The sequence below is a fragment of the Perca flavescens genome, chromosome 2 (assembly GCF_004354835.1).
Source record: "Perca flavescens isolate YP-PL-M2 chromosome 2, PFLA_1.0, whole genome shotgun sequence".
In the NCBI taxonomy this organism is placed as follows: domain Eukaryota; kingdom Metazoa; phylum Chordata; class Actinopteri; order Perciformes; family Percidae; genus Perca; species Perca flavescens.
Window position 1 is genome coordinate 24092579 of NC_041332.1, and position 15486 is coordinate 24108064.

Below are 15486 nucleotides of genomic sequence, written 5' to 3' on the forward strand. Positions count from 1 at the left end.
TGTGTGTGTGTGTGTGTGTGTGTGTGTGTGTGTGTGTGTGTGTGTGTGTGTGTGTGTGTGTGTGTGTGTGTGTGTGTGTATGTGCATGTCTCTTGCAACACAGGGATGAAGTCTCTGTAATGGTATCATTCTCTAATTATCTGCCACAGGAGTCTGTGGTCCGTGCATGCTGTATTTGTGGGTGAAGGCGTGCATCAGTCTGGTCGTAGTGGTGTGTGCGTGTTGTTTGACAGAGAGAACATGTGTGTGTTTTGCTCCAGAAGCTCACTGTTCTCCCCTCCCCCTCTGCTCATCTCTGCTCTGGCATGGAGCTGCATGCTAACTGAGGCTATTATAGGCTAACTGCTACGTAGCTCTGCTGTGGCACATTTCCATGAGCTGCATAGGTGCGCGCCAATTCCTATCCTCAGTGTTAGCATGCTTTTCCTTCTAATTCCACACTTGCCATTGTGCTTGCAGATGGTGACACTGCTAACTTTAAGCCATGATATACCACCAATCTCTCTCTCTCTCTCTCTCTCTCTCTCTCTCTCTCTCTCTCTCTCTCTCTCTCTCTCTCTCTCTCTCTGCTTTGATACACATCCAATAGACTGTTCATCTCTTACTGACACCCATTCCCTGAATCCCCATCTTCTCTCTCACTCATAGCAGACAGTGACTCTGTAGTATGATTTGCTCTGACCCATTTTTGCTCATAAAAGACATCAACTCCCAGAAGGCACTGCTTCACAGCTTCTTGCTCTAATGCACAGTCTTAAGCCCCAAGGGATGTCTGCTTTTGCCAAGAATGTGTGTGCATTTTGCCAAGCTTTTTGAGTAATTTATTTTCCATTAAATAAACCAAAGCCTTAATAACTGTGTGTGTGTGTCTGTGTGTGTTTGAATTGCAACTCAATCTGGACCGACTCAGTCGGCATGATGACATATGGCCTGCTGTCGTGGCGACAGGCCCGTGGGCTGTGTTTCATCAGCATGGTCAGCAGTTCGAGAAATCTGTGCAATCACACAACTGCACGAAACACACACACACACACACACACGCAGCACCGAGTGATCAGTCCCTCAGAGCTTATATCACCTTTTATGAGTTGCTACACCACCTAATGCAGTTTTGTATCATATTTACTACCTATGCGACTACATCAACTTCTCACACACAAAAATGACATCAATAGTTCTGTGTGTGTGTGCTTCTGCCAGCTTGACTGCCAGGAAACTGGAACCTGCAGATGACATGACAGTACAAGAGTAAGAGAAGAAATAATATAAGTAATCTGTGTGTTTTCAAGGTAAATGCTGTATTTCCCTGACATTCAATCACTGTCAGATATATTATGCTAACAGCCATCTGCTCTATGCTGTTGTGTTCTGCTAGGGAAGGGAAGTTTTTAAATTTTATGTGAAACTAGGGCTGGACAAAATCAAATATCAAGATATTTTTGACAAAAATACCTCTATCGATACCGCAACAATATTGTTGTGTATTGGCGCTTTAACAACATATTTATAATAATAATAATAATAATAATAATAATAATCATCATCAGTAATGTGGATACAATGACTTGGTGGGTAAAGGCAATAATAGAACGGTGGTAATGGTAAGTTCATAAAATTACATCACTTTACTGTAATGCAGCCTTTAAAACCAGGAAAAGACAACACTTATGCCATATTATGATATCCAAAATCTAAGACGATATCTAGTCTCATATCACGATATCGATATAATATTGATATATCGCCCAGCTCTATGTGAAACCATACATACTGAGCCAGTACGTCTAAATTAATCATCTGTTCGTTTTGTTAAGTGCTTTTAGGACACAGCTTATAGTTTGTGCAGGTATTTTAAGATTAATTGTCCTTGTCCTTGTTGTAACGTGAATGGTGTAGCTAGTGGGGCGAGCTAGCAGTTAGCCGGTTAGCTCAAGAGTCGACAGACAACTGAACGGAGATTCTGCACTGATACTTTATTCTACAACATCAACCATACAATGCCAGGTCTCCACGGCACTATATTTACTTATCATACATGAGCAGTATACATATAACATAACCTGCACCATACGACTCATTAGTGAAATCTCTATTGATTTGTGTCAGTCCGAGGAGAGAAGACTGCAGCCGCACGTCTTCACTCATACATCGCCATAGTAACAAAGGAAGGCACCACCTTGTGGCGCCAAATTCAGAGGTGAGGCTGAAGTATTGGAAGCGAATGAGCTAATTTAAACAATAAAAGAACCCATAATTGATCATACACTGATAAAAATGAGAGAACGTTTTGATATTGGGTTCAGAAAAGAAGCTAATACAGTTACGTGGGCCAGCGAATAATAATAAATCCTCATTTTTTGTTGTGTTGAATAAATCCAAATATATTTAAATTCTGCTTTGGGCTAACTCATTGAGGCTGCATCTGCGTCTGTTGAACTTTTCTAAATGTGAGAGGAATGATTGTGCCTGTGTGTTTTTGTGTATATTTGGGAGTTGTTTGCCTGTGTGATATGTTTTATTTAAAAATGTAGGTACTGTATGTTGCACAACAGCGCTTAACAGATTTTACTCAGTTGTTGTCTGATGAAAGACACGGCTTGTCACATGACAGCTGCAGCAGATGCTGGTAATCCCAGTCAGCTGGTGATATCATTCAGTATAGGAGTCTTTATTAGGATTAACTTCCATTTAACATAGGCCAATTTGATAATATGGAAGAAAAAAACTATATTGTATGTCTGTGTGCAGTCATTAAGGTGTGTTTATTCATGCATATAAGAGGTCTGTCATTTAATCAATTTACACCGTTCCCTGTTTATCAATAAACCATTCAAATATTTTTTTTTTCACCAGATATCTGGAGTGAGCAGTCATTCCAGACAGACCCTGACCTGCCTCCGGGATGGAAGAAGATCACAGACATGGCCGGGATCTACTACTGGCACATTCCTACAGGCACCACCCAGTGGGAGAGGCCTGCCACTCGCCCAGCACCCCCTGGACAGACAGAGTCCCAGGCCCTGGGCGACCACACAGTCTCCACACAACGTAAACACTCCCTGGGCTCACTCAGCCCCTCACCCACTCCTGACCATGAGGTGAGAGACAGAATAACACACATTTTAGGTCTGACATAAATTTTGCCTTTTGTTTTTGCTGTAATTGTCAATTAAATCTGCAATCTTTCTGTGTAACTGTGATCGCCCAAGATGGTTTTAAGCGATGGCAAAAAGTCGCTATGGCAGCGCTCGGGCTCAAAATGTTGTTGGAGTACAGTCTGAGGACAATCCATCTACAATGTTTAGGGATGAGGAGGAACAATGGGAAAATAATTAAGTCACAGATTTAAATCAACACAATAATAATTAAGTCAAACTTACGTATGCCGTACGATAGGCAAATATGAAAAACTAAGATTGTCATATGATTGCGATGCAATCAATTTGAAAATGAAAATCTCATTATTAGTCTAGATTGTGTTTTTATAACTGTTAGTCATTATCATCAGCATTATTACAATTGGAATTTTCCACGCTTGTAAAAATGAAAATCTTTATTTGAAGCATCTGATGAGCATAAATCAATAAAATTGTACACAGCAGAAAATGAATATGAAAGTGACTGTTATAAGATGTGGGTATTTTGTGTGGCTGTGTGGATATTGTACACTCTGTTGCCTTCTTATTAAGTACACCTTGATCAAACTAATGTGGTGTAATGCAACAGTCCTACAGTAACTGAAACCTTCCCAAATCGTGTGTGTGTGTGTGTGTGTGTGTGTGTGTGTGTGTGTGTGTGTGTGTGTGTGTGTGTGTGTGTGTGTGTGTGTGTGTGTGTGTGTGTGTGTGTAGTCGTGCCAGGCAGAGGTCTTCTTTAGGGGGTCGACTCGTTCGGGCAGCACAACCTCTGACAGCTCAGTGGAGCCTCTCCCCACTCACGAGCCCACCCTCACCACATGTGGATTTGTCAACAGTTGCTACTTTGTGAGTAACCAACAAAGGTTTTTTTCTGCTTCTTTGTACCGTCCGTATTAAGAATGTTGTAAGAATTCAGTTTAAGCTTCCATATGGTCATTTTAGGCAATTTATCTGTCTGATCTGTTTTTCTGTAGTCCTGATTGAGATTAGTGGCAGATTGGCAGAAATATGCAACAAGAAAAGACCATCAATACTGCAGTCTAGCAGCAGAATACAGGAATACAAGAACACTAAGTCAATCAATCAGTCAATCATGCAGAATGATGGAAGGATACGGAGAGAGGAAAGAAGATTAATAGAGAGGAGCATGGTGTAGATAAAATATTGATCGAGTGAGAATGGACTGATGTTGACAGATAGATGTGCCAGAATGAGATTCTGGCACATCTATCTGGAGTGACTGACCTGCACTACTCAACTATTAGCCAGTGACACAAGAGCCAAAACATCCAACAGACTAACACGGTGGATGTCACTTTCTCTCCTTAGCCTCGTTCCACATCTCTACAGGGGATGCCTGATCCAGAGTGTCTCTCTCAGCATCTTGAAGATGAGGACAAGGTAGGATACTTATCTAACTTTCTCTCGTTCTGTTCATTTCTGTTCTGTTACCAACCACCCTTCTGGTTCTCTTTTGGCTCAATAGCCAAAAGTTGTGGTGTGTGTGTGTGTGTGTGTGTGTGTGTGTGTGTGTGTGTGTGTGTGTGTGTGTGTGTGTGTGTGTGTGACAGATAGACAAAAATGATACCTACAGCATCTGTATGTGTGTATATTACTGTATATATATGTATAGTCAGTAAGTATTCGGACAGTGACATGTTTTCATTTGGTTTGGCTCGGTACTCCAGTGCACACAGGAGACAATAAAAGACTTATGACCTTACAATAGTTTGTGTGCATTCATGGACAAAGATAGTTGTTTGTATTATAATATTGTGTGCAACATACCAAACACTGAGGCTAAAGTGCTATACGTTTATAACGTCAAACTAAGTCCCATTACATGTTTATCTTTAAAACTTAAAATTGACATACTATTGTATTCTTGTATTTTTTTAATTATTGACTTGATATATTTTGATATTTTATCTTTTACTGGTACTTCTTTTTTAGTGGCTTTTTTTAAATCTTGGTTATAGTTGTAATTTAATATTTTTCTCATCTTTTCGCTGACCTGGCACGTAACTGGATTGGAATTTGTTGTCAAAATTAAGGCTGAACGTAAGATTCATTTCAGATCCATCATCCAGAAAACGGTGTCACTTTCCAAATGACTGTCCTCTATGTCTGTATTGTTTATATTCTACTAATCAAGAATCAATAGATTCTCAGTAGCGAGGTGACCGTTCAATAGGAGCAAGAAACATTTGAGAAAACATTTTGATTGACAGCTTTTCATTTAAGAAATGTTTTGCTGGATCGCTCCTTATTGCAACAGGCACGCGGCGTGGGGTGAACTAGTTAGCTAACAGCCTTCTTCTGTCCTTCTTCCCTTGCTCCCCTTCTACTTTTGACCCCAATCTTTGCCCTACCACTTTGTGTGTACGTGTGTGTTTGTGTTTTAATGCTGTATGTAGAAACAGGGGTGGAGTGTTGTTGGCGGAAAGATTGATAGTGAAGTGTGGAAGGCAAGTATAATGCACTCAACGTCAATGGGCCTTTTTCTTGGTCTATCCTCACACACTGTTTGAGTGTGTGCCGTTATGCAATATGTGCTAGAAATTCACCGCCTGCGCAAAAGCATGTGTGGCTGATGCTTCAACATATATGTAACTGCACCAACCACAGCATTTTGTCACGCCTGATATGTAAAAAATCTCTGTTATATGGCTGCAGCAACACACTCAAAAGGTTGTTTCTTTCTTTACTTATGTGGCTAAAATGTTGTCATCTTTCCTTCCTGCTGGCACAGATCTGAATGTGGGTGCACACACGTGTGTGTGTGTGTGTGTGTGTGTGTGTGTGTTTGTGTGTACATGCTATATGTTAACTTTCTTTCCTTGATGCAGCATGCCCCATTACACATAACACACCAACGCCATTTCTCCATCCAGCAAGGCCATTCCGCCCACAGTTGGATGCATGCTGGCGTATACTGTATGGGGTCGAAGATTTACATTTGGTTTATTCCAGCATCTTGTGTCTTTTTAGTCCCTCTCCCACATGGCCTGTAACCTGTGAATGTTCCGGCAGTTTTACATATTGCTTTTAGAACAGGAGCCAATCTGATTTTTATTTAAGGTGCTCAGGCAGTGTGGTGGTAAGATTTATGGACATCTGCAACAGCTCTAGTTGGAACAAAAGCACAGAACTACATTCACAAGCTATGTTGTCAGAAAATTAAACCTAGACAATAAGTGGACATGAAATATTATGAATTGAACATCCTCTTGCATTAATAAAAAAACTTTCAACTGCTTTACCACTCCACTATAACAATAAACGACAAGGCTCTTATCTATCTGGAGGGGTCATGTCCTGTGGGATCAGACTTTTCATATACTATATACTTTACATATACTATTACTTCATATACTGTAGGAGACCTGTGTGTGAATGACAAAACTGCCAAACCCAGATCATTTTAGCAGACAGTACTACGGGTTACATGTGTGAAAGAGGCTTTAAGGTGGTTGCCTTTTGGCCAAAGATGTGGGTTTTATTTTGGTGTCATTTTGCACACTCTGATGATGTCACCTGTGTGCAACAGGACCTGCAAGCTGCCACGGTGAACCCTGACCCCAGTCTGAAGGAGTTTGAGGGTGCTACGCTTCGCTACGCATCACTCAAGCTAAGGTGGAATACCCGACAGACACACAAGCAGATACAAAAATCAAACTACCTCTGCGCATGAATCTTTGCAAGCCACCAGAGTTGCAATAAGTTATCAAACATATTTTGCTCTCTGTGTCTCTGTGCTACTCAACTGCATCTCTGTCTATCTCTCCCTTAGTTTTGTCTAGTCACTTTCTTTAATCTTGTGTTTAATCAGTGTTGGAGTTGGAGTTAGTCAGACAAAGCCGGATGTTAGTTTTTCTACTCAGGAAATGGCTCCATGTTCTCTATTAGTGTAATGACTGTAGCCTGTAGCTTTCACACACAGGACAGGAACCATATTTATAAAGCAGCTAATGGTTACAATGGTAATATTAGCACACTGCTAATCATATAACTACAACCTACATTATATAAACTTTTTTTTAGGAACCGTCCAACAGTGGAAGAAGAAGAGTCTGGCAATGTCAACAGTGACCCTGCAACAAAGGTAAGGATCCTTTTCTTAAACTTGACCTCAGTGCAACGCCTGCATAATGCTTGTCTATTTTTGTAATCTGTGGTTTAAGACACGAGGCAGATTAAGTCATAATTCACATTGTTCTTGCAGCTATTGTAATGTATCTGTACAGTACATTTTAAATTTCTAAATGCTAGATAAAAGTTCATTTCAGACTTGTTTGTGCCAGACATGCAGCCTTTTGCATAGTGACCTCTTTGTGTTGACTTTATTTAAACAGTAAAAAACTTTAGATATGTTAGAGTGGCTGGCAGAATACCTGTATTTATGGATTGTTATCTTTTGCAAAAAATTGCTTATATTTATGAATATATGTAGAATATAATCCATATTTTCAGCACACATAGCTTTTTGCCTTGAAATTATTTTCTTTTGTATGTTTTAGTCTGTTGATTTCCTAAGCCTGGTTGTTTACCGGTGGTGTTTATAGTCCCTTTCCGACCGGAGGGATTTTTGCAGTTCCTAGAACATAACGTTCCTAGAACTCCTTTTTTTCTTGTGTCCCAACCGGACCAATTTGGGGATTATTAAGTTCCTCTGACAACAATTCCTGTAACTCTTTCAGCTCCTACTTCAGGGCAGGGTCTTTTCCCTTTTCCGCATAGGAACCCTTAGTGACCTAGCAACGTCTGAAACACAAACGGTACATATTCTTCTGTTGCAATTCGCCTACGTATGCTAACTCATAAGACAAACATCACACATTCAACCAGCTAATTGTTAATGCTAGTTAAACTTACCCGTCGTTTCGTTTGCCTGTTGCACTCTGCTCTTCTATCTTCTTCCATCATATTAACTGGGATTATTTTACGCTGGAGCCTTATTAGTCTTATGTGTTTCTCTGTTAAGTACTCCAGCCTAGTCTTTAAATGCCGCCATTCGAACTCTGTTATGAGGATCCCGGCAAGGCACAACCGGAACCGATGGCCTCCTCCATGCTGGCTTGTTGTTGTATGTGGCACTAAATACTGTAAAGACCGTTGCTGTGCTTGAGTCATTTCCTTACCCCTCCTACCAGTTCCTATGGCCACTTGGCCAGTGCAAATGGAAATGGCAAAACCAGTTTTGGGGGAGAGTAGTTAGTAGAACTGTTTAGAAGTGGACTGTTCCTATAACTACGTTCCTGTAACTACTTGGTCGGAAAGAGGCTTGTGTTGATCACAGTGTTCTCTGTGCTTTCATCTGAGTGAAGAGATATCTAAACAAGACTGCCTCCAAGTGGTGGGACTGGGAACTACAGTTCAATGCTGCACATTGGTGCATTAATTACCAAGGAACATTCAAAGCTGAAATTCAAATGAGACATTTAAAGTTTTTAATCAGAGATATAATCAATAAGACATATTAGTCATTAGAATGCCTGCCCATTTGGTTGATACCAGCAAATGTCAGCGCAAGGTATAAATTAAATTAGAATTCAACTAATTAAACAGAAAAATAAATAAATTATTTATCTAATCTGATACGGAGTCATTTCATTCTGTCACAAACTGAGGAAGATTGCAGAAAGGTCGAAGTTCTTATAAGGGTTCCGACAGATAGCTGAGTAGATCAAAAGCAACGCAGATTAGAGTTTAAAGTCAACATTCAGCTTGATGACGTGGTGCTGATTTAGCTAGTAGTCTAGTGTCTGTTTCCCTCTGCGTGTTTGTCTGGCAATAGTCACAATCCTTAGCAACAGTGACGTTGTGATGAATACCAGACACAAACGCAGACCTACAGTCAGGGCATCTGGTCCATAACACACTCTGACACACACTTCCAGCAAATGGCCCACTGCAGTACTAAGATTGGAACGATCCCTTTTCTACCAAATAAAGAAGTTAAATACAAACAAGATCTCACTCAACAACAATTTCTATCTATCAAAGTCTAGAAAACTGACCAGATAACTGTAGTATACACAGAGGGGCCATATTCCTACATTAAAATATTAGTATAAAAACCTACAACTCCTTATAAAGAAACCCATTGTGTGACTGCTACCACCTGCTGGTCTGAAACTGTGACACAACTTTCACCAGACTCCTGGCAGCAGAGAGAGCGGCACTGTGGGACTTGCTGTGTGTGTGTGTGTGCATGTCTGCACATGTGTTTTAATCCTTGTATATATGTGTGTGTGAGAGAGGGTGAATAATTGAGGCACACACTCATCAGCTCCGCTTAGCTTTAAGTCAGCAGTATAAACATCCCCACACTGAAGACATGATGCTACTGTATGTCCTGCTGTGTAATACTTATCGTCTGTGTGTTTTGAAAAAGAACAGTACAGTAGGTAGATGTCCTACTACTACTCACACAAGACAAACATACTTCATGCATGTCTATGTGCATGGATATTTCAGTCAGTTTGATATGAGCATTTGATCCACACGTGAACACATTTCCCCACAACAAACCATGATGCCACTGGTTGGTTTGATAGTGGCTCCCTTTATTTGCTGTCTGTCTTTCCCTCTTTGACCTCTTTCATCATGGAGCTCTGCACTCTGCATCTGCAAAGTACTTTCTGGGTGGACTGCTGAATTTAAATGAATACTTGATGAGAACAGACTCTCCTCTCTTAGTCTCTTTTTATCTACCAGCTGTTGTCTGTATCTGTTTATCTAGGTTTTCATCTTTGTGGAGTTCAAATTGTTTAGCTCTACCCTCAGAATCCTGCCAGTTCGAAATCCCAAGTTTTAAACACATTAGTATTAAAGTCGGAAAGATTCTTATTTTTATGGCTTCATAAACAGATGCATGAGAAGAATTCTGAAAATCCATTGGCCAGACAAGATCACAAATGAAGGTCTGTGTACGAGGACAAAGTATACACCAGCTAGAGACGAAAAAGATGGACATGGATTGGGCACACCCTTTGTAAACCAATGTCGAATACCACCAGACAGGCTCTGACGTGGAACCCCCAGGCGAAGAGAAAGAGAGGTCGGCCTAGAAACACCTGGCCGAGGGAGTTTCAGACAGACATCAAAAAGATGGGATATACCTGGTCAGAGATGGAAAAGAAAGCCAGCAACCGAGTTCTCTGGAGGTCCTTTGTCGACGGCCTATACTCCCCCAAGGGGTGTCAGGCAGGAGATGTTAAAGTCGGGCAAAAAAAATGACCATTAATCCTTATTAAAGCCTAAAACAAAAACCTGCTGGTCAGTGTGCTGTGCAATAAGTTGTGATATGTCTGTAAGTTCTGTACTGTATATGTAACAGTAGCATGACTTTGTGTCTCCTCCAGTGTTTTGCAGTGCGCTCTCTGGGATGGGTGGAAATGGCTGAGGAGGACTTGGCTCCTGGAAAGAGCAGTGTTGCTGTTAACAACTGCATCCGACAGCTGTCCTACTGCAAGAATGACATCCGAGACACTGTCGGCATCTGGGGAGAGGTGTGTGTGTGTGTGTGTGTGTTCATGTGTATTGTTTTGGCTGTAAAAAACAAAGGGTGAAGTTTTTTAGGAGAGGAGGAGTGTTTGTAGAAAACCAGGAAGATGAATTAAAAGGTAAGGGCGGAGCAAAGTAAAGAGCAAAAGAATTTAGTCAGGGCAACAGTCTCCTGAAATGTATGTCAAGATGGAGGGAGGAGTGGAGAATAAGAGAGGGAAGTAGAGCAATGTTATGAGGTCTTTCCCCCTCTCTGCGTTGGTTGTGTTTAATGTGAAGTGACAGAACAGAGAGAGAGAGCTTCATCCTTCTTTCAATAACCTTTCATCTCCCACTCCCTGTATTTTTAAGGTTTGATCATTTATTTAGAGACACACACACACACACTGCACACCACACAGGCAAATGTACTTAGGCAAGTAAAATAAAGCACCTGACCTTTAAATTACTATTTTTTGCAATGTCTTGAGCTGCAGGAAATAAGCATTGCATGTTTTTGTGATGACATCTGAAGACTGTGTGTGTGTGTGTGTGTGTGTGTGTGTGTGTGTGTGTGTGTGTGTGTGTGTGTGTGTGTGTGTGTGTGTGTGTGTGTGTGTGTGTGTGTGTGTGTGTGTGTGTGTTCTGTGTGTGTGTGTGTGTGTGTGTGTGTGTGTGTGTTGTTCAGGGGAAGGACATGTACCTGGTGCTGGAGAATAATATGTTGAACCTGGTCGACCCCATGGACCGCAGTGTGCTTCACTCTCAGCCAATCGCAAGTATCCGGGTCTGGGGTGTTGGCCGGGACAATGGCAGGTTAGTCATCATGGCAACCATTGCTTTTTTTTTCCCCCTTTTAAATATTGAATAATCCTCCTTTGCTTGTCTTCGCGATTTATCGTCAGTGTGTGAGATGTCACGTTGTGGTTTTCTCAGAATGCATGCCATGCTCTAAATCATCTTCAGCATTTCTGTAGTGTAAATATTTGGAGAGTGGTATTAACCATCATCTGGGTGATGAATCATTGAGGCTTTTGTTGTTTAGTTTTAAGTACTTTAATTGATCGACTAGTCACTAATGTAAATGAAGTCACACACACACTCAGTAAAAGGTCAGGGTGACAATTGAGGGCAGCAGACTGGTGCGGTGTGGTGTCAGGCAGAGAGCTGAGAGAGGAGTTCATGATTGATGATGAAGGGATGCTAATGAAAGATTAATGCATCAGTACAAAGGAGAGGATGAGAGTGAGAATGGCCTTTATTCTGTTTCACCACAAATCCCATCTGACTATTTGTCCCTTGCTTTCACCTCAGTTTAGCTCAAAGACAAATTCACAAACACGGTGGGGTGGTGCTGCTGGGCGACCAGTAAAGGGCGCTCTGCGCTGCTGCTACTGAATGCACGAGAAGAAATCAAATGTAGGTTATCAGGCAAAGTCGGGTGATGTGGACTGGAGAGGTCGGTAGCTTCTGTTTAATTCGATCTGGCACATACACACACACACACACACACACACACACACACACACACACACACACACACACACACACACACACACACACACACACACACACACACACACACACACAAAAGCAAGGAGTGAACTCAGGGAAAGAGGCTAGGCTAAAAGCTCTTGGCATATGCAGAACTGCAGAATTTTACATACACACATGCAGTGGCGTATGTTACAGTATATGTATGAGATCACCCTGTCAGATAAAAGGAACGTGTGTTTTCCGAGTATATTTCTACCAGCCACATCTACATATAGCAGTATAGTCAGAGCAGTGGGAATACCTCAGCTGCAGCACAGGGAGGAGGAGGAGGTAGTTGGAAAGAGGGGAGGAGAGAGGGGTTTAGGCAGGAGAGAGGGGGATGAAGCTGCCAGAGGGGGAGGTATAGTTAGTGCTCACTGGGTGTGGAGCGGACAGGTTGAGGAGTGTGTGCACGCCTGCAGTATCACCAAGAATAGATGATGTGAGTGTCTACAGACGGTCCTGTCGCAGGATTACCTGCCAAAATAGGAAAAGAAACAGCTGTGAGTATATTTATATTCCTACTAATCTAATCTACTCGGGTATCTTTTGGAACCATCACTTCTGCTGCTTTCTTTTATTATAAAGTAGCAGAAAAAGAAAGATCAGGCCTCAGTCTGTAGAGGATGTTGCTGAGCAGGTAGTTTGTGGGTCGATATGTACAGCCAGTGTGAGGTGTGCATTGTCACAATTTCACAGGTGTGTAAAAATCAGATGTGGGTGCGTGTGGGGTGGTTTGCTTGTAACAATTACAAAGAGACTACGTAATAAAGGGATTCATATATGTTAATCTGAATCTTGTGTTAGTAAAAGTATTTATTTGCAATGCTGAGAAGCTCCAAACAATGAAATGTGCAGCACTTGATGACTAAAATGGCTTTATTCATCGTAGGAAATGTGTATCCAAAGTCCACTCCACAGTTTATATTTCAGAAACTTCAGATGTGAATGCAAAAATAGCAGTAGCTGTATGCAGTAATTTGCTGCACATCTTTGACCATGTTTTTTTAAATGTATTTATGGGTTGTTGGACTGTTTGGTTTAAAAATGAAACCTGGTTGGAGTAAGGAATTTCCCTCTGTCTCTCTCTCTGTCACACCCACTATTCTATTCCTGTGAAAGATTGGAGTGGTTATGTCAGTATAGGAATGGTACCCCAGTGCCCCCTCCCCCTCTCTCCATGTGCCATGAAACTCATTATCGTCATAGAGATTACAGATTCTCACAGCAACCTTGACATTTTCAGGGGCGTCAGCAATGATGATAAGATTATATTCAAAATTAGATATCACTCCTCTTTCCCCCTCTCTCTATCTCCTTCTCCCTCTCTTTTCTTCTGACTTTTATCTTTATTTTTCATCTGGGTGTTTTATTCTGCCCTCGTCTTTTCGCTTTTATCTTTATCATGTACATTGCTGCAGTTCACTTCCAATTTACTCTCCTAGTATTTCACTTTTCTCTCGTTATATTCCTTACTCTTACTCACTCCCCTCTCAGTAGCTTCTTTTTTATGTGGCTTTTAGAAACTCACAGACAATTTCTTTTATTTGTTTTAGGAAACACAAACCAGCAGCAACCAATTAAAGCTAATTGTGCCCATCCAGAACATCTCTCTGTCCTGCTATTCCTCTCTTTTCCTTCATACCTTATTCAGTTTCTACTTTGAGGTTATGTATGACCTGCATTGCTGCTTTGACATGTGCTACACCCATTAAACCCACACGCACACACACACACACACACACACACACACACACACACACACACACACTTGCATTTCCTGCACTGCTCTTGAAGCTTTTTTTTGGGAAGTAGTTCTGTCAGAGCAAAGAAGATGACAGAATATGTAACTTATTGTGTTATATTGTGTGTGTGTGTGTGTGTGTGTGTGTGTGTGTGTGCGCGAGTGCCTGTTTGCCACATCTTTCCCTTTTGTCCCCTAGTAGGGGGCTGGTTTGAAGATTTTTTTTTTTCTCTCTTTTATTTCTACTAACTGGCTTCCTTTCCTCCCTTGCTTCCTTGGACACAGAGAGAGGTAAACACATTCCTTCCTTTCATCCCTCCCACAGTATCTCTCCATCATCTCCGCCGTTCCTTTATTGTTTAATTTCCTCCGATTCTCATTTTTCTCGTCTTTAAAGTGGCTCACGATGTACTGTAGCATTGTGCACGCACACCCACAGATGTAAGAAGTGAAAGGTTACCTCCTCTGTCCTTGTCTGTCTACAAGCTCTCTTTTTTTTAAAGTATAAACACACACACACACACACACACACAAATGGGAATCTTTTCAGAAGAGTTTTCCCTGAGGGTCTGGGTTCAGAAATCTTGTTAACCCTCAGGCCTGTGTTTCCTATTGCATGGCATATTGAAGTAAACAGCTGAAGGAAGTTATTTAGATTGGTTTTATGTGAATGACGTAAATCAACGCATGTGTGCTGTAGTGGTTTAATTTGTTGCAGCTACATCTTCATTCCTCTCTCTCTTCAGTCTCTCCACTGGCCCCAGGGGAAAGGTCTTCCCTGCTGTCACTCATTTAACTCCCTCTTGCATCACACTGCTCTATTGATCTCTAATGTCCATCGACGTGTGTGTGTGTGTGTGTGTGTGTGTGTGTGTGTGTGTGTGTGTGTGTGTGTGTGTGTGTGTGTGTGTGTGTCCTGTATTCATCAGACTGGTAAAGGTCAGTTCATCTCTCATCTGTCTCCAATAGCTGTCAGTCTCAAACCCGGGATGTACACACATGCACACACACAAATTCTTCAGATTGTTTTTGTCTCTGAGTAGTACTGAAACTAGCCTTTTTCTCATCTTCATCTCCAATCTGTGTGTCTTTATTGACCCTGTGTTTTCCTCTTTCCCAGGGACTTTGCATATGTGGCGCGGGATAAAAACACCAGGATCCTAAAATGTCATGTGTTCCGCTGTGACACGCCAGCCAAAGCCATCGCCACAAGCCTGCATGAGATCTGCTCCCGGGTAAGTGGTTCAGGCGGGAGGAGTGGGGGGTGGAGGCACAAGGCCAAATTTGGATTTGGCAAATAGACTCAGATGAAGCTCAAACTTGTTGAAATAATGTTTGGTCATTTTACATTCTTTGTACAAACAAACTTAACAGAAACACCTCTGAATAATAAGAAAGTGGCTCCTATACTATTTCATAACATTTACTCAAGCGCCAGTAGTTGTGGTACCTGAGAAATAATACTTTCAAAATGTCTAGCATGAAGAGTGCTGCTTGTATTGTTTAATCATATTTACTATTACTTAATCTAGGCACACATTTTAATCTTTGCACAGAGTATCTGCCGTACTCAAAAAATTC

The 15486-nt window shown here is 41.4% G+C and overlaps 1 protein-coding gene across 7 annotated transcripts in view; it reads left to right on the plus strand.

The window, feature by feature from the left end:
- Nucleotides 1-15486, plus strand: part of apbb2b (amyloid beta (A4) precursor protein-binding, family B, member 2b) — a 50439-nt gene that overhangs the window by 27180 nt on the left and 7773 nt on the right. For 6 of the 7 annotated variants that reach the window (XM_028595657.1, XM_028595695.1, XM_028595686.1 and 3 more), the window contains exons 5-13: nt 2854-3098; nt 3852-3983; nt 4467-4538; nt 5555-5605; nt 6688-6773; nt 7182-7242; nt 10505-10651; nt 11314-11441; nt 15026-15140. In XM_028595657.1, coding sequence (XP_028451458.1) covers nt 2854-3098; nt 3852-3983; nt 4467-4538; nt 5555-5605; nt 6688-6773; nt 7182-7242; nt 10505-10651; nt 11314-11441; nt 15026-15140 — 1037 coding nt within the window. The remainder of the gene's footprint in view (nt 1-2853; nt 3099-3851; nt 3984-4466; nt 4539-5554; nt 5606-6687; nt 6774-7181; nt 7243-10504; nt 10652-11313; nt 11442-15025; nt 15141-15486) is intronic. The other variant, XM_028595710.1, reaches the window with a different exon arrangement.